The sequence below is a fragment of the Culex quinquefasciatus genome, chromosome 2, assembly GCF_015732765.1.
Source record: "Culex quinquefasciatus strain JHB chromosome 2, VPISU_Cqui_1.0_pri_paternal, whole genome shotgun sequence".
NCBI classification, from domain to species: domain Eukaryota; kingdom Metazoa; phylum Arthropoda; class Insecta; order Diptera; family Culicidae; genus Culex; species Culex quinquefasciatus.
In genome coordinates, this window is record NC_051862.1 from 155,196,003 (window position 1) to 155,223,428 (window position 27,426).

A 27,426-nucleotide genomic window follows, 5' to 3' on the forward strand; every position below is an offset into this window, starting at 1 on the left:
TTTTGTCTTTTTGTCTTTTTGTCTTTTTGTCTTTTTGTCTTTTTGTCTTTTTGTCTTTTTGTCTTTTTGTCTTTTTGTCTTTTTGTCTTTTTGTCTTTTTGTCTTTTTGTCTTTTTGTCTTTTTGTCTTTTTGTCTTTTTGTCTTTTTGTCTTTTTGTCTTTTTGTCTTTGCGTACCAGTTTTGAAACTGTTACAATCCAGATAGACATAACATTGCTTTGAAGAGATAGGCTCTCAGCTAAAGTTTACAGTTCAAGCATTTTCCCTAGATTTTCCCACAGCTTTTCAATTCAAAACCGAACACCACCCTCTCGAACCCACCACAATGACATTCCGGTCAAGTACCCCCATCGAGCCAGGAGAATAAATTTGCAGGTAACAATGAACGCACTCGTGGTGGGTGGTGATGTATGTATTCTTAGGTTCCGAGAAAAAGAAGAAAAAAAAGCCCAGGTGAACTTACCTCCCCCGCACGTAACGGAGCACAGTGACATCGGTGCAATCTCCCATTGATACAGCGGCTGGGTGCAGGACGTCCCGTCGCCCCCGCACACCCCGCAGACGTCGATTTTTTTGGTCGAGCCAATTTTAAGGTCACATCCAACGCGCTGAAACGAGGGAGAGAATGGCAATTATGAGAGTGGTTGAGGCTTTTGTTCGCAGCATGTATTTTTAAATTTGAGATTTATTTATAAATAAGTTTAATTAGGTGAAAATTGGCTTTGGTTTTGATCAACTAATTTTAAAATAACTTGTTGAGTGCAAGGGTTGAAATCTCGATTTCCATTTAACAATTTGCAACTACAATGTATTGAAATTTTCTAAAAAAATATGTTTAATAAGTCCCATTCTGATCAAATTGTTAAATTCTTATTCCTGGATATTGTGAAAAACGAAACAAAAATATCAAAAAAAGATTCAATCGTTTATTTGGACATTGCAACTAAGTCAACAACTTTTAACGACGTTATGAAACTACGACTCAACTATCAAACGGTGTTGATAGCTTCACATAAAACAAAATTGTTTGTTTCTAACTAAAGCTTATAACATCACATTTACACCAAACTTCCTCCTTCCACGATCCCACTCTGCACCGTACGCCTGAAAATCAACTTGAAGGAACCAACCCAGAATTCCAGAGTACCACTGGCTGTCCTCACAGGACATCATCGGGGGTGGGCAGCAACCAGCAAAAAAAAGCAAAAAAAAAAAGAACCACATGAAAGCGATATGGCATGCAAATTCCACTTTTGCCCATCATCACTTCACGGTTGGTTGCGCTCTCATTTTCCGTTTTCCCACAGCAGTACACCAGCACATACACACATTCACACACAGAGTCAAGCAAACATTCTCACTTACAGTAGCATTTTCCACATTCTCACACCTCCCAGCTCTCACACATGCCATTCTTTTCTGACAAGTCGCCGCGGTTGTGCTGTCTTGTCATATGTTTTGTTTTGAAGGTTATGTTTTGCAGAATTTGTATTGACAGGAAACTTCAATTATTTGCATTACATTATATTTTAGCAGTTTCAAGGATTAAAATTGAATCAAGTATGGATCAAATTACCTTCAACTACATAAATTATTAAATTTATAATCCTTTAAAAACGTGAGAGCAATTCTTCACAAAATCGTTCTTTTTTCTTTAATTTTATTTTTTGTATTTATTAATCCGGCTTAAACTTTTTTGGTGCCTTCGGTATGGCCAAAGAAGCCACAAATTTGGCAGCTTAGCAATTCTCTACCAAAACCTCCAAAGTCTCCATACAATTTTGGCTGCTGTCCATACAAAAATGGTATGAACATATTCAAACAACAGTAACTTTTGAGAGAATTTTCTGATCAATTTGGTGTCTTCGGCAAAGTTGTAGGTATTGTTGAGGACTTTTGAGGAAAAAAATAGGTACACGAAAAAAAATTGCAGATTTTTTTTTTCACTAAAACTCAATTTCCCAAAATATCTATTTTTTGATTTTCGAGATTTTTTGATATGTTTTAGGGGACAAAAATCCGCAACTTTTGAGCCATAGACAAACATGGTCAAAAAATCTGCCGCCGAGTTATGAATTTTTGAAAAAAAAAGTGATTTTTGGAAAAAATCGAAGTTTCAAAAACAAATTGGACATTATCTTTTAATGCAAAATTGAATTTGCAATCAAAAAGTACTTTACAGATTTTTTGATAAAGGGCTCCGTTGTCCCGCCCGTGTGGATCAATCGGACCGCGCACTGGCTCACAATCCATAGGTTGCTGGTTCGAATCCCGCGGCGGGCGCTCTAAAATTCTTTGTGTAAATATGGGTATTCGGCGCCGTCGCTCCGTGCCATACTCTAGTACACTTAGGAGCCCAGGGCGGCGAAGTCCTTGTAGTTAAAAAGGAAGACACTAGTGGTTGGTACTAGCAATGGTGGCCGACAGCTATAAAGTCAACTTCGTTCGCTCCGTTGTCTAGATATAGCCACCAAAAGTTTGATTTTAGCGAAATATTTGCTGTTTTTTCGATTTTCAAAAATAGTGACCATGAGTGACCATTTCCAAAAATATTTTTTTTAAGTTCAGAAAAATTGCTATAAAATTGACTAAGAGACATTGAAGATTAGACCATGGGTTGCTGAGATAGAGCCGTTTCTAGAAAAAGAATCACGAAAATTGAAGTTTTCAAAATCTCACCAAAACAACCCACCATTTTCTAATGACGGTATCTCAGCAACTAATTGTCCGATTTTCAATGTTAAAGCATGAAACATTCGTGAAATTTTCCGATCTTTTCGAAAAAAATATTTTGAAAATTTTTAAAATCAAGAATAACATTTTTAAAGGGCCAAACATTGAATATTACGCCCATCTAAAATGATAGTCTTGATTTAAAAACTCAGATCAGAAAATTCACTCAAAAGTTACTGTTGTTTGAATATTTACATACCATTTTTGTATGGACAGCAGCCAAAATTGTATGGAGACTTGTATGGGTGAAACAATGACGCAAAATAGCGTATTTGGTCATATGGAAGGCCCCCACATAGTTTGAGCCTAATTAAAAAATACGAAAAATAAAAATGGTCGAAATCGGCCAATTTCGTAGAGAGTTGCTCAGCTGTCCATATAAAAATGATAAACGAAAATTCAAAAATCTGAATCTTTTGAAGGAAATTTTTCGATCGATTTGGTGTATTTGGCAAAGTTGTAGGTATGGGTAAGGACTACACTGAAAAATAATGATACACGGTAAAAAAAAGTTATTTTTAATTTAACTTTTTGTCACTAAAATTTGCAAACAAAAACACAATATTATTTTTTTTATATTTTTTAGGGGACATCAGCCAACTTTTCAGAAATTTCCAGGTTGGGCAAAAAATCTTTGACCGAGTCATGAATTTTTGAATCAATACTGATTTTTTCCAAAAATCGAAATATTGATCGCAAACATTTTTCAACTTCATTTTTTGATTTAAAATCAAATTTGCAATTAAAAAGTACTGCAGTGAAATTTTGATAAAGTGTCCGATTTCAAGTTAAAGCCATTCTATGTAACTTTTTTGAAAACAGTAGCAGTTTTTCTTTTTTTTAGTGCGCATGTTTGCCCACTTTCGAAAAAAATATTTTTGAAAAGCTGAGAAAATTCTTTATTTTTTGCTTTTTTGAACTTTGTTGATACGACCCTTAGTTGCTGAGATATTGCCATGCAAAGATTTAAAAACAGGAAAATTGATGTTTTCTAAGTCTCATCCAAACAACTCACCATTTTATAACGTCGATATCTCAGCAACTAATGGTCCGATTTACAATGTTAAAATATGAAACATTCGTGAACATCTTTACGAGAACAATATTTTCAAAAAAAAAATCAAGACTAACATTTCAAAAGGGCCAAACATTCAGTATTACGCCATTCCAGGGTGTCAACCAAAATCTAACTTTGTTGGATGACGTTTTAGGGGTTTGCTGTAAAGGATAAAATTTCAAGAAAGTTTGTCTAACATGCCAAATTTCTATCTCTTGATATACACGAGATATATGCCAATCATACGACCATTTTTGTAAAAATAGCGTATATCTCGTGTAGATCATTAGAAAGGAATTTGGCATGCTTTACAATCTTTCATGAAATTTTCTCCTGTAAAACTTTGCCGAAGACACCAAAGCTTTAAAACGTCATCCAACAAAATTAGATTTTGGTTGACACCCTGGAAAGCCGTCACCCTGTATGTCAATTATTCCAAAGGATAGGACGTCAATTTATTCCACTAAATCTTGCCATTTCGAACACTGTGGAATGAGTCTTTTTAGATCAATCAGAACACCCAACTGGCGGTCGCATGATTGTGATACATGGCGGCATGAAAGTATATCAGAATCTGCATGCAATCTGTCCTCATGCATTTTTTGCGATATAGGGGTATGCCCGTTACCGACAATTATCGACATTACCGACGGCAGATTGATTCTTTGTAGAAAAAAAATCTTAACAGAATGAGGATTGAACCATCAACTTCTAGTATGCTGATCCGACACGCTACCACCGCGCCATGGACGCTTGATGAATGGTGAGGGACAGAGCGCAAACATAATTTTCTCTCTGGAGAGTTGCTCGGGGACGCACCAGCATTATATGTGTTGGTGAGAACTGCAGATCGCTGACGTGTTTACACGCGGGCAAAAATGATATATGGGCTTGCTGCAAAAAATGTAATAAAATATAACATTTTCTGCAGCAAATCCACTGTTGCAGATTTTGAGATATATTTTTCGTTTGGGTGAACCCTTGGTTTTACGGGTTTTTTTCCCGGCTTGTGGTTCCAAAACTTAATATTTGTAAATTACAATAGATTGTTTGAGTTTTTTCAAAGAAAGTAAAAATATTCATCAATTTGTTTCAGTTTCCTAAATTTAGACAGTTTAAATGATATATTTGGCCCAAACAGTAGTTATTTTGATAAGATATCTTCATATTTAACCAGTTTTGTCCTTTCGACTTTGTATTTCGAACTTTGTCATATTTTTTTTTCCACCTAAAAATAGGATACTCTAGTTTCCGGTCATATGTGCCAGTCAAATCAACAGTTTTTTTTTAAACACACCCAAACGACGGTCGCATGATTGTGATGCATGGCGGCATGAAAGTATATCAGAATCTGCATGAAAACTGTCCTCATGCATTTTTTGCGATATAGGGGTATGACATTTTTGCCCGTTACCGACAATTATCGACATTACCGACGGCTTTTTGGTTGTATTTCACAAAAAAAACCCTTAACAGAACGAGGATTGAACCACCAATTTCTTGGTTATTGATCCGATACGCTACCACCGCGCCATGGACGCTTAATGAAAAGTGAGTGAAAGAGCACCAACATATGCTTCTCTTTTGGAGTGTTGCTCGGGACGGGCCAGCGTTATATGTGTTGGTGAGAACTGCAGATCGCTGAAATGTTTACACGCGGGCAAAAATGATCTAGGGGCTTGCTGCAAAAAATGTTATAAAATATGACATTTTCTGCAGCAAATCCACTGTTGCATATTTTGAGATATATTTTTCCTTTGGGTGCAGTAATAGAACTAAGCTTATATTTTTGCATTTTAATTTTCGTTGTAATTCCAACCCATGGCAAGTGTGCAATTCTAAAGTTATTTTTTGTTTTAAAAGGGGGAATGGAATTTCCTTATACCTTTTCAAATAAAACTCTAGAAATTCTAAGTTTAAATATAAACCACCGAGGCCAATGCAGATGAGACAAGCCAGTACTAAGACGCCAAAAATTTGGCACACAGGAGTAAGTGTGGCGAGTGGTCGAGAGTGTCAAGCTCCTAAATAGCTGGTGAATAGCATAAAACCATCAAACCTTTTTATAGCATTCGATATGTTTTCTCCCGCCACTCCAACCCTACCCTGCCCCTTTCCCTCCCCATCACCACGAAGTTATGCCTGAAAATATGTCTTGCCCAGAGAACCAGCCACCCGCCGACTCTGGTCTGGATGTGTGGAAAATTTTCGTTGAATATATGATGCAAATAAGGACATAAAATATGAATGAGACCCTCGAACGTCGTCGTCGTCGAGAAATGGTGAATGTTAGCATACTTTCTTGGAACAGCTTTTTGGAAAGAAGGGGGCGGGTCTGAAAATGCAACGACGAGCAGGCAATTTCGTACGAAACGGTTGACCTCGTTCGCCGAGCAACGTCTTGGACACTTCTTGGAGGACATTCCAAGGAACGGTTCGTGCACAAATATAGAAGCACGACATTCCGGGAACATTTGCACTAGCATATTGGCCACATAAGTATGAGCTGATGTTCGATGGAATCTGAAAAATTGTGTGAAGTTAAAATTGAAAGAAAATATTTTAACTTTACAGAAAGATTTACTAATACGAGTTGTACAAAGTAGGTTTGATTCTAAACTTCTCGTGATAACATTTCATAATATTTAGAAAACCCAGAATCGTAATGAATTAGATTGATATGAATCCAAGACTTTGTTACTGTCAAAGCTTTTCCTTCGATTTGACGTGGGAATTTCCCATCCCGAGCTTATGGTTTTGTCTGATAAACGCTCCCTGGCATGCACAACTGTAATATCAACCCCATCTAAATGTGTTATTGTAGCCAAACTTTCCACCCGCAACTTTCCCCCCCCCCCCCCACACCTCCCAAAAACTCTCCCGGGGAATCATCCTAATAAGTCCACGATTGTTACGGTCCACTGGGCGAGAAGACGGTTACGTCGAGAGAACTTTGGCCGTTCTATTGTACTAACTGACTTGCTGGGTGAGGAACTTTGCATGGAATGATAATTTAGAGAAAATTAAATTTGGCAATAATTTATGGGGCTCGCCTTCGAGAGATGCTAATAGTCCTGGGTCATAAAAGTTTTTCCCTCCCCCAACTTCTTCTTTTCCCAGGCCAAAAAAAAAAAGGTCAGATTCCCGTATCCCAGTTTGGCCAAAGTGCTCTTTAGAAAAAACGACCATCATCGTCGTCGTTGTCGCCGACGAGTGCCGTCAAGATCTAAGGACTAATTTGAATATAGATTTGATTTTGTTTGGTCTTTTCGTGTCCGACGACGGAACCGTCCGCCCCAGATTGATGCATTAGACGATTAGAAGAGCAAGGCAGTGACTGTCAGCTGCTGGCTTGTAAAAGTCTTGTTTAACATACGGCTCGTATCGGGGACCCATCGAGGACTTGAAGAGGGATCGCCCTCTCTTCAGACCGGCAGTTTGTCCCGTCTCGTCAACTTCATATGTGTCCTGGCCCTCCGATGAAAGGCTGGAGTTGGGAAGAACGATAAACGGGTTGGCTGATGGAAAGGACAAGAGCATGATCAATCATGTTGACTTTTGGAGCTTTTGATGAACTACAAGTTAAACTTCAAACAGATTTTTTAAAGTTAGTTTGAGAGAAACATGGAATTTTGTGCTTTTTAAGGATTTTTCGTTTTACTCTAAACGAAACTTTTTTATCATCAAAGTTGGAGAATTTCCCTTATCCCTGTAAATAAAAAAAATATTGAGAAAACATTATGATTGACTAACCAACATTAAAAAACAAAAAACAAAAAACAAAAAACAAAAAACAAAAAACTAAAAACAAAAAACAAAAAACAAAAAACAAAAAACAAAAAACAAAAAACAAAAAACAAAAAACAAAAAACAAAAAACAAAAAACAAAAAACAAAAAACAAAAAACAAAAAACAAAAAACAAAAAACAAAAAACAAAAAACAAAAAACAAAAAACAAAAAACAAAAAACAAAAAACAAAAAACAAAAACAAAAACAAAAAACAAAAAACAAAAAACAAAAAACAAAAAACAAAAAACAAAAAACAAAAAACAAAAAACAAAAAACAAAAAACAAAAAACAAAAAACAAAAAACAAAAAACAAAAAACAAAAAACAAAAAACAAAAAACAAAAAACAAAAAACAAAAAACAAAAATGCAAAAATGTCATATAAAAAATAAGTGAATTAAACAGAGCTCTGGTTGTCACGATGACAGCAGAGCTGAGCCAGTCCGTTTCGCGGTGCCTGTTCGTCGGGACGCATTTTTTTTCCGCGTTCCGGTTTCGTCGATCGTCGTCGATGTGTATTTCGGGTGATTGCGTGAGTGTGTGTGCGGCTAGCTCTGGTTGTCACGATGACAGCAGAGCTGAGCCAGTCCGTTTCGCGGTGCCTGTTCGTCGGGACGCATTTTTTTTCCGCGTTCCGGTTTCGTCGATCGTCGTCGATGTGTATTTCGGGTGATTGCGTGAGTGTGTGCGGCTAGCTCTGGTTGTCACGATGACAGCAGAGCTGAGCCAGTCCGTTTCGCGGTGCCTGTTCGTCGGGACGCATTTTTTTTCCGCGTTCCGGTTTCGTCGATCGTCGTCGATGTGTATTTCGGGTGATTGCGTGAGTGTGTGTGCGGCTAGCTCTGGTTGTCACGATGACAGCAGAGCTGAGCCAGTCCGTTTCGCGGTGCCTGTTCGTCGGGACGCATTTTTTTTTTCGCGTTCCGGTTTCGTCGATCGTCGTCGGTGTTTTTCGGGTGATTGCGTGAGTGTGTGTGCGGCTAGCTCTGGTTGTCACGATGACAGCAGAGCTGAGCCAGTCCGTTTCGCGGTGCCTGTTCGTCGGGACGCATTTTTTTTCCGCGTTCCGGTTTCGTCGATCGTCGTCGATGTGTATTTCGGGTGATTGCGTGAGTGTGTGTGCGGCTAGCTCTGGTTGTCACGATGACAGCAGAGCTGAGCCAGTCCGTTTCGCGGTGCCTGTTCGTCGGGACGCATTTTTTTTTTCGCGTTCCGGTTTCGTCGATCGTCGTCGGTGTTTTTCGGGTGAGTGCGTGAGTGTGTGTGCGGCTAGCTCTGGTTGTCACGATGACAGCAGAGCTGAGCCAGTCCGTTTCGCGGTGCCTGTTCGTCGGGACGCATTTTTTTTGCGTTCCGGTTTCGTCGATCGTCGTCGGTGTTTTTCGGGTGATTGCGTGAGTGTGTGTGCGGCTAGCTCTGGTTGTCACGATGACAGCAGAGCTGAGCCAGTCCGTTTCGCGGTGCCTGTTCGTCGGGACGCATTTTTTTTCCGCGTTCCGGTTTCGTCGATCGTCGTCGATGTGTATTTCGGGTGATTGCGTGAGTGTGTGTGCGGCTAGCTCTGGTTGTCACGATGACAGCAGAGCTGAGCCAGTCCGTTTCGCGGTGCCTGTTCGTCGGGACGCATTTTTTTTCCGCGTTCCGGTTTCGTCGATCGTCGTCGATGTGTATTTCGGGTGATTGCGTGAGTGTGTGTGCGGCTAGCTCTGGTTGTCACGATGACAGCAGAGCTGAGCCAGTCCGTTTCGCGGTGCCTGTTCGTCGGGACGCATTTTTTTTGCGTTCCGGTTTCGTCGATCGTCGTCGGTGTGTATTTCGGGTGATTGCGTGAGTGTGTGTGCGGCTAGCTCTGGTTGTCACGATGACAGCAGAGCTGAGCCAGTCCGTTTCGCGGTGCCTGTTCGTCGGGACGCATTTTTTTTCCGCGTTCCGGTTTCGTCGATCGTCGTTGATGTGTATTTCGGGTGATTGCGTGAGTGTGTGCGGCTAGCTCTGGTTGTCACGATGACAGCAGAGCTGAGCCAGTCCGTTTCGCGGTGCCTGTTCGTCGGGACGCATTTTTTTTTTCGCGTTCCGGTTTCGTCGATCGTCGTCGGTGTGTATTTCGGGTGATTGCGTGAGTGTGTGTGCGGCTAGCTCTGGTTGTCACGATGACAGCAGAGCTGAGCCAGTCCGTTTCGCGGTGCCTGTCCGTCGGGGCGCATTTTTTTTTTCGCGTTCCGGTTTCGTCGATCGTCGTCGGTGTTTTTCGGGTGAGTGCGTGAGTGTGTGTGCGGCTAGCTCTGGTTGTCACGATGACAGCAGAGCTGAGCCAGTCCGTTTCGCGGTGCCTGTTCGTCGGGACGCATTTTTTTTTGCGTTCCGGTTTCGTCGATCGTCGTCGATGTGTATTTCGGGTGATTGCGTGAGTGTGTGTGCGGCTAGCTCTGGTTGTCACGATGACAGCAGAGCTGAGCCAGTCCGTTTCGCGGTGCCTGTCCGTCGGGGCGCATTTTTTTTTTTCGCGTTCCGGTTTCGTCGATCGTCGTCAGTGTGTTTTTCAGTCATTTATTGGTCGCTCATATTATAATAATTTAAAAGTATAAATAGTCTCAGGTCAACTCTACGTAAATATGTAACGCTGAGTTTAATATTTCACCTTTTAAACACACATAATTTTGATTCTATCTTTCCACAGTCGGCTGTCTAAGATTGAATCATTTATGCTAAACTCAACACCAAATAACCGGGAATGGTCTCATCCGCATTGTTTGCCTTGAGAATACATAATACATCACCTTATTTAACGAAATTCATTGATTATTGGGCCACATCATCATCCTCTATGATGAATCCTGGCCATTACCCTTCCCCACTAACAAAATCCCAAGTAGAAGTAGTTTTCCGGCACACGCGGGGGTGTGGATATCGTATAGAACCCACCCTTGGTAGCAGCCTGTGCTAACTAACAATCCCGTCCCATCCCCTCGAGATCTACAAACTGACATGGCGGGCGCCGTTGGTGGCCAACGACTGTTTCCTATTCGCACCGACTCTAGTTTTGATGATCGTGATGTTTTATCTTTTCAGCGCATTCATGCATGCTGTTGATAAGGGAAACATCATTTGATCGTTGAAGCGTGTGACCGGTTGTGCTGATGGGATATTACGGTCCTGTTCAGCAACGGAGAAGGACAACCATGGGTGGTCTCTCATGCTCATGCTCATGCTCATAAAAAATAAGTGAATTAAACATCAAAAGACAATTTTAATATAACAAAGCACTTAAAATAAAAAAAAATCCTAATAGTAGTTAATGCAACAAGTTTGCAAAAAGAAGATTTTTTCAAGTTGGATAAATATGACGAGTGCTGAAAAAACCAAGTTTTGCAACTAGTAGCTTACCACAGTTTTTGCAATTCTGAAAAACGCTTTTTTGCAATTCCGTCGTGAAACTACTTACTTTTCATGTCATTCTTGAACGACGAAATAGCCTACTTTTCTGTACCAAAAATAACAGAATCGAATAGCAACTCTTTTCAAAATAAATGCTGAAAAGTTCTACTTTTCAGCACTGAAATAGATGCTGAAAAGTTGAACTTTTCAGCACTTGTTTCGAAGAGTAACACTTTTCAATTTTTTTTTGATTTAAACGATTTATTGACAAAATACATGAAAATTAGACTTAAAATTTCACTCAATGGGTGTTTTTCGGAATTGCAAAAAATGTTGTGTGGAACTCGTTGCAAAACTTGATTTTTTCAGCACTCTTCGTATTTATCCAACTCTGTGAACCTCGTTGGATAAATGTACGACTCGTGCTGAAAAAATCCTCTTTTTGCAACTTGTTGCATAAACTACTATTTGAATGGTTTTGTTTTCAATCATCCATGTGTAAAGTAAATTCACCGTTCAAATGAAAATAATATTGAAAAATGTAACTTTTCGATACTAGTGCTGAAAAGTCCAACTTTTCAGCACCCATTTCAGAGTTAAATAAAAACACTTTTCAGCACTGGTATTGAAAAGTATTAATTTTCTATTCTGTTATTTTTGGTAGGAGAATGACATAAAAAGTTTTTATTTTAACGACAGAATTACAAAAAAACATTTCTGAATTCATAACTTTACGTTTTTTGCATTCGATTTATTTTCCCAGATTTTCCTATCCTGACAAGAACCTTCTTTGAGGATTATAAAAACCGATCTTACTAGTAAAAATAAACCATCCATCGCTTTTTGGGAATAGAAAAGTCCCTTTTAGTTGGTATTTCTTCGCAATCCTCTTTTCAAGCGTAGCTGATGGTTTCAAAAGTTGCCATCGCAAACGGTGATAAATATTTGATTCGGAAAATTTTCTCTTTTAATTTTCGCATCGGATGTGGTCGGAAAAACTTTTCCCGACTTTGGTTTTTCTTCCATTTCTCCGTGGCAAAGTGGCACTTGCGAAACTTTGCAAATTTGCTTGCAGTTTGCGATAAAAAGAGTGCAAACTAACTTTCATCAGTCCCAATTAAACATAATTAAAATGTTTGTAATTCGAGGTTGGGTGGGCCGCGATAATTATTATTTCTTGGCCAACCTGGGCCGGTAGGACTTTTCTTTTTTCCGGGAGAATAAATTTCTTGCGAACTTTTTTTCCAGGAGGAAAAGTTTTCCAACCCCGCACACACACACACTTGTAATGGAAAAGAAACATTAAGTCTCCCGAGAGTCATTTGTACACCGCAAACAGCAAATAAGAAGTGCCACTAGGCGAAAACTTCCAAATATCAAAAGTCGTTCCCGGTTGTGGTGAGAGTGAGATGTGCGACACAGTTAAATGTCAGTTTTCACTCACAACTTGTGCCATTTGTGGAAAGTTTCTTTTTGGAGTTTTCTTTTTTTGTATTTGTTGGAGGAGTGAAACGCAACACATTTCAGCGGAAATGCCACTTCGCATTTCGGTGTAATTCGGTGTAAACTCGCATTCAAACAGACGTAATTTTTTGGGAAGCTTTTAGAGCTTTCGAAAAGGGAATGTTCAACTGGTGCTTTTGAGCATTTTTTGTCAAACCAAATCTTTAAGTAAAAACTTCAATAAATATCAGGTAGAAATCAAACCAGAATCTAAATAATAGCTCTAACACAGATGCGAGTGAAAATTTGCTTACACTTAAGAGCGTGGAAAAGCCCCACGTGGTTCAGGGAAACGTCAGTTTTCCCCCCACTTTTTCCGCCACCTTCCGGGATCAAAGCCATCCTTCGAGAAAGGGAAGGATCACTCTCGTTTACTTCACCAGAAAAAAGAAGGCGAAAAAAAGCTCCGAAAAAATCGTATATAATCAAAATCAATGCTTTAATTCAATTTGCCCCTACCGAGAAGGAGGGAGGCAGGAGGCAGGAAATGCGCTTTGATGAAGGGAAAAAGGTCGTGGGAGGAGAGGGCGATGTTGGATTGAAAGCAGTTGGCATAAAACTTTCCTTTAAATATTCATCTCCCGCCAGAAAGGCAGCGGAATCGACTTCATCTTTTCGCTTTTCGGGCGCCACTTTTTTCTTTGGCTCTTTCTGTTTCTCGTTTTTTGGTGAAGTATCGAGCTAAGAGGCACAGTGGGATTCATTTCAGGAGCTTTTGAAATTATGCTGTGATACATTTAGTTTCTAATTGTTACTTCTAATTTTGTATTTTTAAAATTTCCATTTTTTGGCTATCATGTCTTAATCCATTAAAACATCTTCAATACAGTCATCAGGGGTGACATTGGGTTTGGGGAATGAGATTGGGTAATTCAAAAAATGTTGAAATTTGTATGACCCAATGTCATTCTTGATGAGAGTAACTCTACACAGAAAAAAAGTTGAATTTTGGAAGGTTGAAAATGTTGTTGGTTGAATATTACCTCTTTTTGGGTAATATTACATAAAAAATGTGAAAAAAGGTGAACCTGATAAAACTTCGCAAAAAACTGATGGAAAATCACCAGTGATGCAATATTTTTTTTTTAACAAAATCTGTGATCTTTTCCTAATGAATATTACCATAATTTTTTTATTCCGATTTTCAGCCTTTTCGAATTTATTTTTATATTTTGCTATGTTCCAATGATAGTTTTGATGATTTTTTGTTCTTTGTAAATCATACATAAAAATAGTAAACAAATTTATTTTTTGTATTTTTTATCTATTTTTGATCGCCGAATATTTTTATTTTCCTTCCCGAGCAAATGGTAATAACTAAATTCATGCCAATAACAAATAACAAATACTGTTACAATAACAAAAAGTGTTATGGAATATTCTTGCAAAATCGATTTTTGCATAAGAGTTCAATAACAGTTTATGTTATCATAACAAAATTTGTTATCGGTCTGATATTGATTGAAAGCTAGAACAACTTGAGAATAACATTTTTTGTTATGGAAGAATACCTCAAATTGTTATTGGGATGATCGGATTAGTTGTTAAAATAACAAAAAATAATAACAAAGATTTGTTCAAGAATAACTTAAAATGTTTAATGTCTGTAATAACAATAGGGTAATTCTCCGCCAACTCACACAGCAGTTGCCCCGACCCCTCTTCGATTTGCGTGAAACTTTGTCCTAAGGGGTAACTTTTGTCCCTGATCACGAATCCGATGTCCGTTTTTTGATATCTCGTGACGGAGGGGCGGTATGACCCCTTCCATTTTTGAACATGCGAAAAAAGAGGTGTTTTTAAAAAAAATGCAGCCTGAAACTGTGATGAGATAGAAATTTGGTGTCAAAGGGACTTTTATGTAAAATTAGACGCCCGATTTGATGGCGTACTCAGAATTCCGAAAAAACGCATTTTTCATCGATAAAAACACTAAAAAAGTTTTAAAAATTCTCCCATTTTCCGTTACTCGACTGTAAAAAATTTTGGAACATGTCATTTTATGGGAAATTTAATGTACTTTTCGAATCTACATTTACCCAGAAGGGTCATTTTTTAATTTAGAACAAAATTTTTCATTTTAAAATTTCGTGTTTTTTCTAACTTTGCAGGGTTATTTTTTAGAGTGTAACAATGTTGTACAAAGTTGTAGAGCAGACAATTACAAAAATTTTGATATATAGACATAAGGGACTTGCTTATAAACATCACGAGTTATCGCGATTTTACGAAAAAAAAGTTTTGAAAAAGTTGATCGTCATCGATCATGGCCGTTCATCGTCACCCGCGACAGACACGGACGACGAAACAAAGAGAAACGCAAAAAGTAACTTTTTCAAAACTTTTTTTCGTAAAATCGCGATAACTCGTGATGTTTATAAGCAAACCCCTTATGTCTATATATCAATTTTTTTGTAATTGTCTGCTCTACAACTTTGTAGAACATTGTTACACTCTAAAAAATAACCCTGCAAAGTTAGAAAAAACACGAAATTTTAAAATGAAAAATTTTGTTCTAAATGAAAAATTGACCCTTCTGGGTCAATGTAGATTCGAAAAGTACATTAAATTTCCCATAAAATGACATGTTCAAAAAATTTTTACAGTCGAGTAACGGAAAATGGGAGAATTTTTTAAACTTTTTTAGTGTATTTTTCGATGAAAAATACGTTTTTTCGGAATTCTGAGTACGCCATCAAATCGGGCGTCTAATTTTACATAAAAGTCCCTTTGACACCAAATTTCTATCTCATCACCGTTTCAGGCTGCAAATTATTGAAAACACCTCTTTTTCGCATGTTCAAAAATGGAAGGGGTCGTACCGCCCCTCCGTCACGAGATATCAAAAAACGGACCTCGGATTCGTGATCAGGGACAAAAGTTACCCCTTAGGACAAAGTTTCACGCAAATCGAAGAGGAGTCGGGGCAACTTTTCCCGATTTCGTGTGAGTTGGTAGAGAATTACCCAATAACAATCCAATAACAAAAAAAATCATATCGACGAATAACAAATCTTGTTATAAATAACATTAAATGTTATTGGCTTAGTATTTTCAAATATCAAACAATGTTATTCCCACGGAGCGGACGTGGCTGACTGGTTACGGTGTTCGCTTTGTAAGCGAATGGTTCTGGGTTCGATTCCCATCTGCTCCCAACGAGAAAGCTAAGAACACATAAATTTGAAATGATGAATATGAACGAAAAATCAAAGTCGCTCGAGGCGGGGTTCGATCCTCCGTCCTTTGGATTGGTAAGCAAAAATGCTAACCACTAGGCCATGACGACTTGGTAGGCTTGGACTGGAATTAGGAATACTGTTACAGAGAGCGAGTTGTGGCGCTATAACCACGGCAAATAGTGTCCAGGGCATTCGTGGAAATACAATGTCCCATCCCAGAGGGTCCCGGAGTACCAAACCTTCTTAGCATGGTGCTCCCAACGAATACAACCAAAATCACGGAGCGTATGGTGGTGTGTCCCCACGCTTCTTCCTCCCCTGTCGATTCAGAATTGTGTTGTTGTTCGAACACTCAGTGCTCAAACTCAACCCAATTACGAGTCATCTCTGCGATACGGCTTTACGCAGTAGGCCTGGCCGGTTTAACGCTTGTGATGTTTCAATGCATTCTAATGCAATGGTGCACTACAAATGTTAATAAATGACAAGAAGAGTGCTAGGCGTCATCTAACCTAAGGCACTCTCCAGGATCCCTTCGAAAGATTGGCTGCGCTAGGGTCTGATTAGATTAGATTAGATTAGATATCAAACAATGTTATTCCCACGTTATTTCCGTCTGCTCGGGTTGTTTAAATTGATATTTTTCGGAGAAAAAATAACACAATTTTTAAACGTACAAATTGTAAACAACTTTGTAATTTTGTAACTTTGTAATATTTTTGTATTTTTTTTTTTCTAAATAGATTCTGATGATGTGCCGAAAGGAGAAAAGTAGGCCGGAACCTAAGTATAAACGTTTAAAAATTGTGTTCTTTTTTCGCTGAAAAATATAATTTTAAACAAGGAAAGTTAAGATTTTTTACATTCACTTTTATCTGGTTTTAAGTTTTTTAATTGTTGATTTTTTACATGCTCATATAATTATTTTTGAATTCTTTTCTGTTTTCCAAATTTTACTGTATCTTTGTTTTATAATATCAGAGTTTTTCACTTTTTTTTACAAAGAGAACGCTCTCTCATTTTCCAAAACGATTTTAAAAAGATTTGTACGGAAAAAATAGTATGGTATTACTTTTTCTAGAATTTTGACTTAATTTTTATTTAAATTTTAAATAAATTTTAAGGGGATATTCGGAAGATTCAATTATTTATAAAATCCGGAAATGGAAATTCAAATAATTTTATTGCTATTTTAATTTTTTTAAGATAAGTCACAAGAGCAGCTTCCGATTTTAATAAAAATATGAAAAAGGATTTTGTAAAAAATCTACATTTTTCAAAAAATATAGAATTGATTTTTAAAAAGATCAATGATTAAATTCACAGTTTTATGTTAAACTCATTTATGAGATTTTTTCACATAAAACACTAAGTTATACTAACTGCATTTATTCAAATAATACAAAGAACTGATGAGCAATTCTCTACGAAATCAGTCTTTTTTCTTCAATTTTAATTATTGTATTTTTTAATCCGACTGAAACTTTTTTGGTGCCTTCGGTATGCCCAAAGAAGCCAATTTGCATCATTAGTTTGTCCATATAATTTTCCATACAAATTTGTCAGCTGTCCATACAAAAAAAATGTATGAAAATTCAAAAATCTGTATCTTTTGAAGGAATTTTTTGATCGATTTGGTGTCTTCGGCAAAGTTGTAGTAAAAAAGTAAATCTTTCCCAGTTCCTGAGAGGAACACCCTTGAAGAGTATCGGGGCCGGCATTTACAAAGCGGATTCAGTGGCAATTTCATTCTCAACTTAATGTTAACTTGTTAAGGTTAATGTTAACATTCCATAGGTCGCCTCCCTAAGGTGTCGTGATAAGGTCCAGTTTGTGACGATACACTACCTTTCCTTTACTAAGCAATCGATTCCAGAAGGGAAAAGATCACCAGTTGTGTTGGTCCGAGCCGGGATTTGAACCCCGATCTACCGCTTACGAGGCGGAAGCGTTACCACTGGGCTAAGTGGCTCGGTCAGGAAAAGTTGTAGGACTACACTAAAATAAATGATAAACGGTAAAAAAAATTGGTTATTTTTTTATTTAACTTTTTAGGCTTCATCCATAAAGTACGTCACGCTAAAATCAGCCGAAATTTAACCCCCCACCCCCCCCTCCCCCCCTTTGTCACGCTTTTCGTATACTTATAACACGCAATGTCACACTTGCTCAATTTACCGAAATTTACCCCCCTCCCCCCTCCCCCCCTAGAGCGTGACATACTTTATGGATGACGCCTTATCACTAAAACTTGTTTTGCAAAAAAACACTATTTTTAATTTTTTTTTATTTTTTGATATGTTTAAGAGGACATAAAATGCCAACTTTTCAGAAATTTCCAGGTTGTGCAAAAAATCGTTGATCGAGTTATAAATTTTTAAATCAATAATGATTTTTTCAAAAAATTGAAATTTTGGTCGCAAAAATTTTTTAACTTCATTTTTCGATGTAAAATCAAATTTGCAATCAAAATGTACTCTAGTGAAATTTTGATAAAGTGCACCGTTTTCAAGTTAAATTCATATTTAAGTGACTTTTTTGAAAATAGTCGAAGTTTTTCATTTTTTTAAATTAGTGCACATGTTTGCCCACTTTTGAAAAAAATATTTTTGAAAAGCTGAGAAAATTCTCTATATTTTGCTTCTTTGGACTTTGTTGATACGACCTTTAGTTGCTGAGATATTGCAATGTAAAGGATTAAAAACAGGAAAATTAATGTTTTCGAAGTCTCACCCAAACAGCCCACCATTTTTCAATGTCGATATCTCAGCAACTAATGATCCGATTTTCAATGTTAAAATATGAAACATTTGTGAAATTTTCCGATCTTTTCGAAAACAATACTTTCATAATTTTAAAACCAAGACTAACATTTTAAAAGGGCGTAATATTTAATGTTTGGAATGATTTCAACTCGCCTAACAAGGAAATTATTTATTCTTATGTAAAATTTTCTTGGGAATACAAAAATGAGATTTAAATTGCAATTAAATCGCATGTATGTTGAGAAAATTACATCTTAGGTTTTCCATTGCGCAAAATGCTCCAAAGTTTGATTCCACTCAAAAATCCTATAACGCTATCCAGAATTGTTTGTTCCCTTGCTATGACCATTTGAATAATTTTTTTTTGAAAATTGGTGAAAATCGAAAACATTGAAACATTACAAAAATTGCTGCGACCTTTGTGATTTTTTATTCGTAGGACAAATTTTGGATCAAACTGAACATCTGAAAAGGTCTTTTAAGTACATATTTTGATTCTTTTAAAAACATAATAAAAAGTTCCATTGTGGTTTTGTTGAGCATGTTCACATAATGTATTACTGTAAATACATGGAGACGAGTTATTCCTTTTAATTCTGCTTTATATTTAAATATGTTGTGTATTGTTAGTTTCTTAAATAATCTTGTATTTTTTAAGGTAAGTTTAGGTCAGTTTTACGTTTTTAGTTCAAAACTCTTGCAATAAAAAAACTTAAAACATAAAAGTCATAGACTAATTGTCTAAGTCTGAGGATAAAAACGTTGAGAGTTGTTTTTTTTTAAATTAAAAATAAAACCAGCTTTGAATAACAATCTTTCACACAGTCCCCAATTGGTCTTAAAATATTTCCGCGTTCTAGAGGAAACTCTTAGCGCACTACCAAGGAGGATATTTTCGAGCTTTTCCTCTTTCTTCGCTTCACTTCTTTCCCTTCCAATCTGTTTCTTCCAACGCGATTTCAGAAAAAAAAACACTGTTGAACAGTGAAAAATTCACTCGCCCTGCCGTGGTGGGTGGCAAAGTGGCAGCTTGGGCCCTCTCGGAAAAAGCCTCTCGAAAAAAAAAGGCAACAGCATAAATACATAACGGCGCAAAAAAAAAAAGAAATGGAAAAAGTTTATCACTAAATTACTGTGCTTTATTACATCGCATCGAATCGAAACACAGTCGCCGACCCGCGCCTGCCGTCGTGATTAGGAACTGTATTCTTGGGATTCATTCCACGAATCGCGCGTGGGCCTCCTAATTTGCCTCAGTCTGGGACATCCGGTGGGGAAGGCTTTCAAGTTATACTGAGAGGGATGGGGGGAAAAAGCAGCTTTCGCGTGGTGCTGTGGCAGCTGGGATGCGATTGCGAAATGGAATGGAATTATGATCGACTGGGAATGGCGCGAAAAAATGGGCAAAGTTTTAATTTATCGCTCGAAAATAGTGTGCAATTTGGGTATGAATTATTTCTATGACCTTGCCAAATAAATTATTCTTGAAAAATGCGATTCATTGATATCAACGAAATTTTAATATTGTTAAAGTGATATTTTGAGTAAAAAAATAGTTTATTACTTCGTTTGTTAAGGTCTTTTAGGCTCAACCCGACAAACTTCGTTCTGCCTTTTTTGTTTGTTGACTTTTTTTGCTTATTCAGCCTCCTGTGTTCAAAATTTGATTTTACGTAACTTTTCCTATAGAATCTGCAGATTTTCCCGAATCGGTTCCAGAGTGGTTAAAGTTGTCACTTTTTGCAATAAGAACCTTCCTTGGACTTAAACGAACCCAACGCAACAAATAGCACCTCGATCCGACGCTTCGCATTGATCTGATTGACGTTCGAATAAAACCGTCTTAATTTTGGTCAAGAAATCACTGCCAAATTAATTTTGTCTAACTTGTGCAAAAACTCCAAAGATTTATTTTTTGCCAAAAACGATTTAAAAAAAAAAATTTTATTTTGCACATTTTAATATTTTGTGTGAAAAGTTGAATTAAAATAATGGCCGGTATTTTTTTAAGTAGACACAGTCTGCCGTGACGTTACAACGGTTAGAAAATTCATTTTTTCAGTTTTTTTTTGATAAAACTCGGAAATTTAAAAGACACAACAATATTTTTTCTACTTTAAAAATGCTATTAGAATCAATATAACATTTAGGACTTGATGTTTTGGTTTTTGATCTACGAGCGACTATGTAGCGTGACGTTACATCATAGGAGAATTGAGGTGCTTAAAAACATAATATTTCAGATTATTAAAGTTAATATTTTACTTGTGTCAGAAGTGGAGCTTATGAATCTTTGAAATTTTGAATAAGTTTGTTTGTTGAATCCACCACGTGAACACACACCCGGAGAATGTGTCGTTACTTTTTTTTCTGCTGAGAAGTCCTGTAGGATATACCTACAACTTGATCTCAAGATACAATTGTTTGAATATTTTAATAGCCTTTTTATATGGACAGCTATCTAAATTGTATGGAGACTTGTAAAGACAAACCAAAGAAGCAAAATATCTTCTTCGGCATAGAAAAGGTAGCAAAAAAAAAAATCATGTAATTGTAAAAAAATGCAGAAAATTTGCTCATTATTTGCTCAGATTCATACAAAAGTGGTTTATATATATTCGAATATCTTAATCTCGGGAATGAATTTTCCGATCGATTTGATGTGTTCTGCAAAGTTGTATGAATTGGTTCGAACTTTTCAGAAAAAAAGCAGTTGAAATGTAGAATAAGCTTACCTTTTTTAATCTCAACAGTTGAATTGCCTACTTTTGTATTTAAAGATTTTTTATCTTTTTAATTTGTTTTGGGGGACCAAAAAAGGCCTTTTTTAAGCCACAAATATTTTTCAATATTAATTTCAGGCAAAAAAAATAGCTCTTTTTTGGATGAAGTATCGTATTTAAAAAAAAAAACTTTACAGAAATTTTGATAAAGTGTGCTGTTCTTGTGGCAGATCATCTTTTATCAGTTTGATTTGGACTTTAAAAACAGATTTTTTTTTTTAAACAGTGTTTATTAGTATCCATTGCTGGAAATATTTTTTCAGAAAATTTCAGATTTTTTTTTATAAAATCGTCTAAGAAACATTAAAGCTTATCTTTTCGTTCTTGAGAGCCGACCACTTCAATAAGAGAAACAATAAAATTGAAGTGTCTCTCAAACAGCACTCAATTTTCAAATTACGTTATCTCAGAAGGTAAAGCTCTGATTTTCAATGTCAAAAATGAATCATCTGTGATATTTTTTAATCTGTTCGTAACAATAATTTGAAAGTTTTTAAAGACTTAGGCATGAAAAGGGCGTAGTATTAAATGTTTAGAGTTCAGAGTATTTTTAAAAATTCTGTTCTGTTTTGGATGCAGAACAGAATTTTTAAAAATGGAGAAAACTATTTTTATTCTTTAAATTAGATTATTTTTCAAAACTAATTCTTCCTTGAAAAATCATAAATGGGTAGCACCATTTTTTCCATACTTCTCTGTGGCTTAAAATATGCGTATTTGGTTTGGTTTTTTGAAAATCGTAAAATTCAGATTTTGGGAATTCAACTATTGCTTTAGAGAGTTAATTGAAAACTAATTATTATTTCAAGCGCAACATTTTTTATGAATTGTTCTAACCAACCCTACATTTTTTCAAAAGACGCAACATCGATCGGGAAATTCCATACCAAGATACTTAATTTTAAACCACTTTGAATGGGTCTTGTATGGGCAAGCCAATGATGCAAAATTGGATAATTGTGAAAATCACTCATTGACCTTATTGTTCTCAATTTTTTTTAGTGAACTGATAATTATTGCAAATGGATACAGTCAGAAAAAATAAGAAATGACAAGATTTTATAGAAATATAAGAAAATTAACTTGTAATTTTTTTCAAAGTAATACTCAAAATAAACGAATTGTTCCTATAAATATATTTAAAAAACTGGATATATTTGAAAATTAATGGAAAAACTCACAAAAACAAGATAAAAACAATTCTACATTTGTTTAAAGGAATGCAAATTTAAAAGGTTAAATTTAAATTCAGACCAGGGTTGTTAACATATCAAAATATCAGCTCACAGCAACTACAATTATCCCGCCTGAATATTCTCGATTTCATTGGTAGGTTTTCAAACACGCACGAAGCAAAATGTTCATCGTTCGGCCAAAACGTTCATCGTTTGTGCAAAACGAGAGAGAATTGAGAGAAAAATTACCATTTCCGGTCTCTTTTCGCTCGATTCTCTCCCATTTATCATAGAATTCCTTCATTTTCTTGACATTCGCGTCCTACTTCCTACTCCCTGATTCCTGTTTGTGTCATTTTACATGCATTTGAGTTCATCGCTCATCAATTTGAGTTCATTGTAAGTGCTCGTCTGAAAACCTACCAATGAAATCGAGAATAGCTTTTCTATCACTCATTTGCAACACTGATTCAGACTATCTGTTAGAAAACAATATAAAAAACTGGTCATGTATAAAAAATATGAAAAATCTCACAATAATTTTACAATAAATACATTAAACAAGTTAAGGTTTTCGTAAAACAAAAGTAGTGCAAAATTACTTTCAGAAATGACGAACAATTTCCTTCGTCAAACCTTATCAGAATATGGTCTTGAAAGATTCGAATATGAAAATAACAAAATGTTTTTTTTAAATAACTGTTAGATAAATATTTAAGAAAATAATATCTAAGTGTGTACATCTTGATATAGGGTTGCCAGTTCGTCATCTGCTATCTTGTCGTACGTCGCTTTTTGACGTTCTGAGAAAAACGCGTTTTAATGTTTGACCTTGAGTAAACAAAAACGCAATGTAAACAATTACAAACACGTTTTGTTTGGAAGACTATTCTGTTCATTGCCCCGAAGTTTGGTTGAATTTGGTTGCTGCAGTCCCGAGTTATAATTACAAATGCTTACGGTAGTCGAGCTCGTATCTGTGTCAAACGTGTTCTGACCTGAAATCCCTTTGGCCAGTTGTCGCACTTACATCAATTTTCAGGGAGTGACAAGATAGCACGACAAGATTGAAACTTCTTTGATATGAAAAGTGACAAAAATTTTCGTTTTTTCGGTTTTTATGGAATATCTCACACGCAAACCTGGCGCTTATCAGACCGAACTCTGATAATCGTCTATCAGAGATTCTCTGATAAACTTTTTGGTTTGAGTTCATCCAAGAAAACAACTTTAACGCACACATGAGCACAACATTGTATCGTACACGAGAATTCACTCCTAATTCATCCAAAGATCTTTGCGCCCCTAGTGGCGGATATCGGCATAAGCCGTCATCTCAGACGGGGAGCATTCAGCGATTATGTGAAAAGGGGCATACATAAATTACGATACCCAATTAATTATTTGATAAATTTTGCAAAATGTTTCTAAATTGTTTATTTGTTTAATTGTTAAATTGTTAAATTGTTAACTTGTTAAATTGTTTAATTGTTAAATTGTTAAATTGTTAAATTGTTAAATTGTTAAATTGTATAATTGTTAAATTGTTAAATTGTTAAATTGTTAAATTGTTAAATTGTTTAATTGTTAAATTGTTAAATTGTTAAATTGTTAAATTGTTAAATTGTTAAATTGTTTAATTGTTTAATTGTTTAATTGTTTAATTGTTTAATTGTTTAATTGTTTAATTGTTTAATTGTTTAATTGTTTAATTGTTTAATTGTTTAATTGTTTAATTGTTTAATTGTTTAATTGTTTAATTGTTTAATTGTTTAATTGTTTAATTGTTTAATTGTTTAATTGTTTAATTGTTTAATTGTTTAATTGTTTAATTGTTTAATTGTTTAATTGTTTAATTGTTTAATTGTTTAATTGTTTAATTGTTTAATTGTTTAATTGTTTAATTGTTTAATTGTTTAATTGTTTAATTGTTTAATTGTTTAATTGTTTAATTGTTTAATTGTTTAATTGTTTAATTGTTTAATTGTTTGATTGTTTGATTGTTTAATTGTTTAATTGTTTAATTGTTTAATTGTTTAATTGTTTAATTGTTTAATTGTTTAATTGTATAATTGTTTGATTGTTTAATTGTTTAATTGTTTAATTGTTTAATTGTTTAATTGTTTAATTGTTTAATTGTTTAATTGTTTAATTGTTTAATTGTTTAATTGTTTAATTGTTTAATTGTTTAATTGTTTAATTGTTTAATTGTTTAATTGTTTAATTGTTCAATTGTTTAATTGTTTAATTGTTTAATTGTTTAATTGTTTAATTGTTTAATTGTTTAATTGTTTAATTGTTTAATTGTTTAATTGTTTAATTGTTTAATTGTTTAATTGTTGAATTGTTTAATTGTTTAATTGTTTTATTGTTTAATTGTTTTATTGTTTAATTGTTTAATTGTTTAATTGTTGAATTGTTTAATTGTTTAATTGTTAAATTGTTTAATTGTTTAATTGTTTAATTGTTTAATTGTTTAATTGTTTAATTGTTTAATTGTTTAATTGTTTAATTGTTTCATTGTTTAATTGTTTAATTGTTTAATTGTTTAATTGTTTAATTGTTTAATTGTTTAATTGTTTAATTGTTTAATTGTTTAATTGTTTAATTGTTTAATTGTTTAATTGTTTAATTGTTTAATTGTTTAATTGTTTAATTGTTTAATTGTTTAATTGTTTAATTGTTTGATTGTTTAATTGTTTAATTGTTTGATTGTTTAATTGTTTAATTGTTTAATTGTTTAATTGTTTAATTGTTTAATTGTTTAATTGTTTAATTGTTGAATTGTTTAATTGTTTAATTGTTTTATTGTTTAATTGTTTTATTGTTTAATTGTTTATTTGTTTAATTGTTTCATTGTTTAATTGTTTAATTGTTTAATTGTTTAATTGTTTAATTGTTCAATTGTTTAATTGTTTAATTGTTTAATTGTTTAATTGTTTAATTGTTTAATTGTTTAATTGTTTAATTGTTTAATTGTTTAATTGTTTAATTGTTGAATTGTTTAATTGTTTAATTGTTTAATTGTGTAATTGTTTAATTGTTTAATTGTTTAATTGTTTAATTGTTTAATTGTTTAATTGTTTAATTGTTTAATTGTTCAATTGTTTAATTGTTTAATTGTTTAATTGTTTAATTGTTTAATTGTTTAATTGTTTAATTGTTTAATTGTTTAATTGTTTAATTGTTGAATTGTTGAATTGTTTAATTGTTTAATTGTTTAATTGTTTGATTGTTTAATTGTTTAATTGTTTAATTGTTTAATTGTTTAATTGTTTAATTGTTTAATTGTTTAATTGTTTAATTGTTCAATTGTTTAATTGTTTAATTGTTTAATTGTTTAATTGTTTAATTGTTTAATTGTTTAATTGTTTAATTGTTTAATTGTTTAATTGTTTAATTGTTTAATTGTTTAATTGTTTAATTGTTGAATTGTTTAATTGTTTAATTGTTTAATTGTTTAATTGTTTGATTGTTTAATTGTTTAATTGTTTAATTGTTTAATTGTTTAATTGTTTAATTGTTTAATTGTTTAATTGTTTAATTGTTTAATTGTTTAATTGTTCAATTGTTTAATTGTTTAATTGTTTAATTGTTTAATTGTTTAATTGTTTAATTGTTTAATTGTTTAATTGTTTAATTGTTTAATTGTTTAATTGTTTAATTGTTTAATTGTTTAATTGTTTAATTGTTTAATTGTTTAATTGTTTAATTGTTTAATTGTTTAATTGTTTAATTGTTGAATTGTTTAATTGTTTAATTGTTTAATTGTTTAATTGTTTAATTGTTTTATTGTTTAATTGTTTAATTGTTTAATTGTTTAATTGTTTAATTGTTTAATTGTTTAATTGTTTAATTGTTTAATTGTTTAATTGTTTAATGGTTCAATTGTTTAATTGTTTAATTTTTTAATTGTTTAATTGTTTAATTTGATTAATTTGATTAGACATTTTGAGTTTTTGACATTTTGACATGTTGACAATTTGACAATTTGACAATTTGACAATTTGACAATTTGACAATTTGACAATTTGACAATTTGACAATTTGACAATTTGACAATTTGACAATTTGACAATTTGACAATTTGACAATTTGACAATTTGACAATTTGACAATTTGACAATTTGACAATTTGACAATTTGACAATTTGACAATTTGACAATTTGACAATTTGACAATTTGACAATTTGACAATTTGACAATTTGACAATTTGACAATTTGACAATTTGACAATTTGACAATTTGACAATTTGACAATTTGACAATTTGACAATTTGACAATTTGACAATTTGACAATTTGACAATTTGACAATTTGACAATTTGACAATTTGACAATTTGACAATTTGACAATTTGACAATTTGACAATTTGACAATTTGACAATTTGACAATTTGACAATTTGACAATTTGACAATTTGACAATTTGACAATTTGACAATTTGACAATTTGACAATTTGACATTTTGACAATTTGACAATTTGACATTTTGACATTTTGACATTTTGACATTTTGACATTTTGACATTTTGAAATTTTGACATTTTGACATTTTGACATTTTGACATTTTGAAATTTTGACATTTTGACATTTTGACATTTTGACATTTTGACATTTTGGCATTTTGACATTTTGACATTTAGACATTTAGACATTTAGACATTTAGACATTTAGACATTTAGACATTTAGACATTTAGACATTTATACATTTAGACATTTAGACATTTTGACATTTTGACATTATGACATTTTGACATTTTGACATTTTGACATTTTGACATTTTGACATTTTGACATTTTGACATTTTGACATTTTGACATTTTGACATTTTGACATTTTGACATTTTGACATTTTGACATTTTGACATTTTGACATTTTGACATTTTGACATTTTGACATTTTGACATTTTGACATTTTGACATTTTGACATTTTGACATTTTGACATTTTGACATTTTGACATTTTGACATTTTGACATTTTGACATTTTGACATTTTGACATTTTGACATTTTGACATTTTGACATTTTGACATTTTGACATTTTGACATTTT

At 34.0% G+C, this 27,426-nt stretch overlaps 1 protein-coding gene across 4 annotated transcripts in view; it reads right to left on the reverse strand.

Moving 5' to 3' along the window:
* The window catches only part of LOC6038718 (protein madd-4), a 423,565-nt gene that overhangs the window by 43,591 nt on the left and 352,548 nt on the right, over positions 1-27,426 (reverse strand). For all 4 annotated transcript variants that reach the window (XM_038258279.1, XM_038258278.1, XM_038258276.1 and 1 more), the window contains exon 7: positions 464-608. In XM_038258279.1, coding sequence (XP_038114207.1) covers positions 464-608 — 145 coding nt within the window. The remainder of the gene's footprint in view (positions 1-463; positions 609-27,426) is intronic.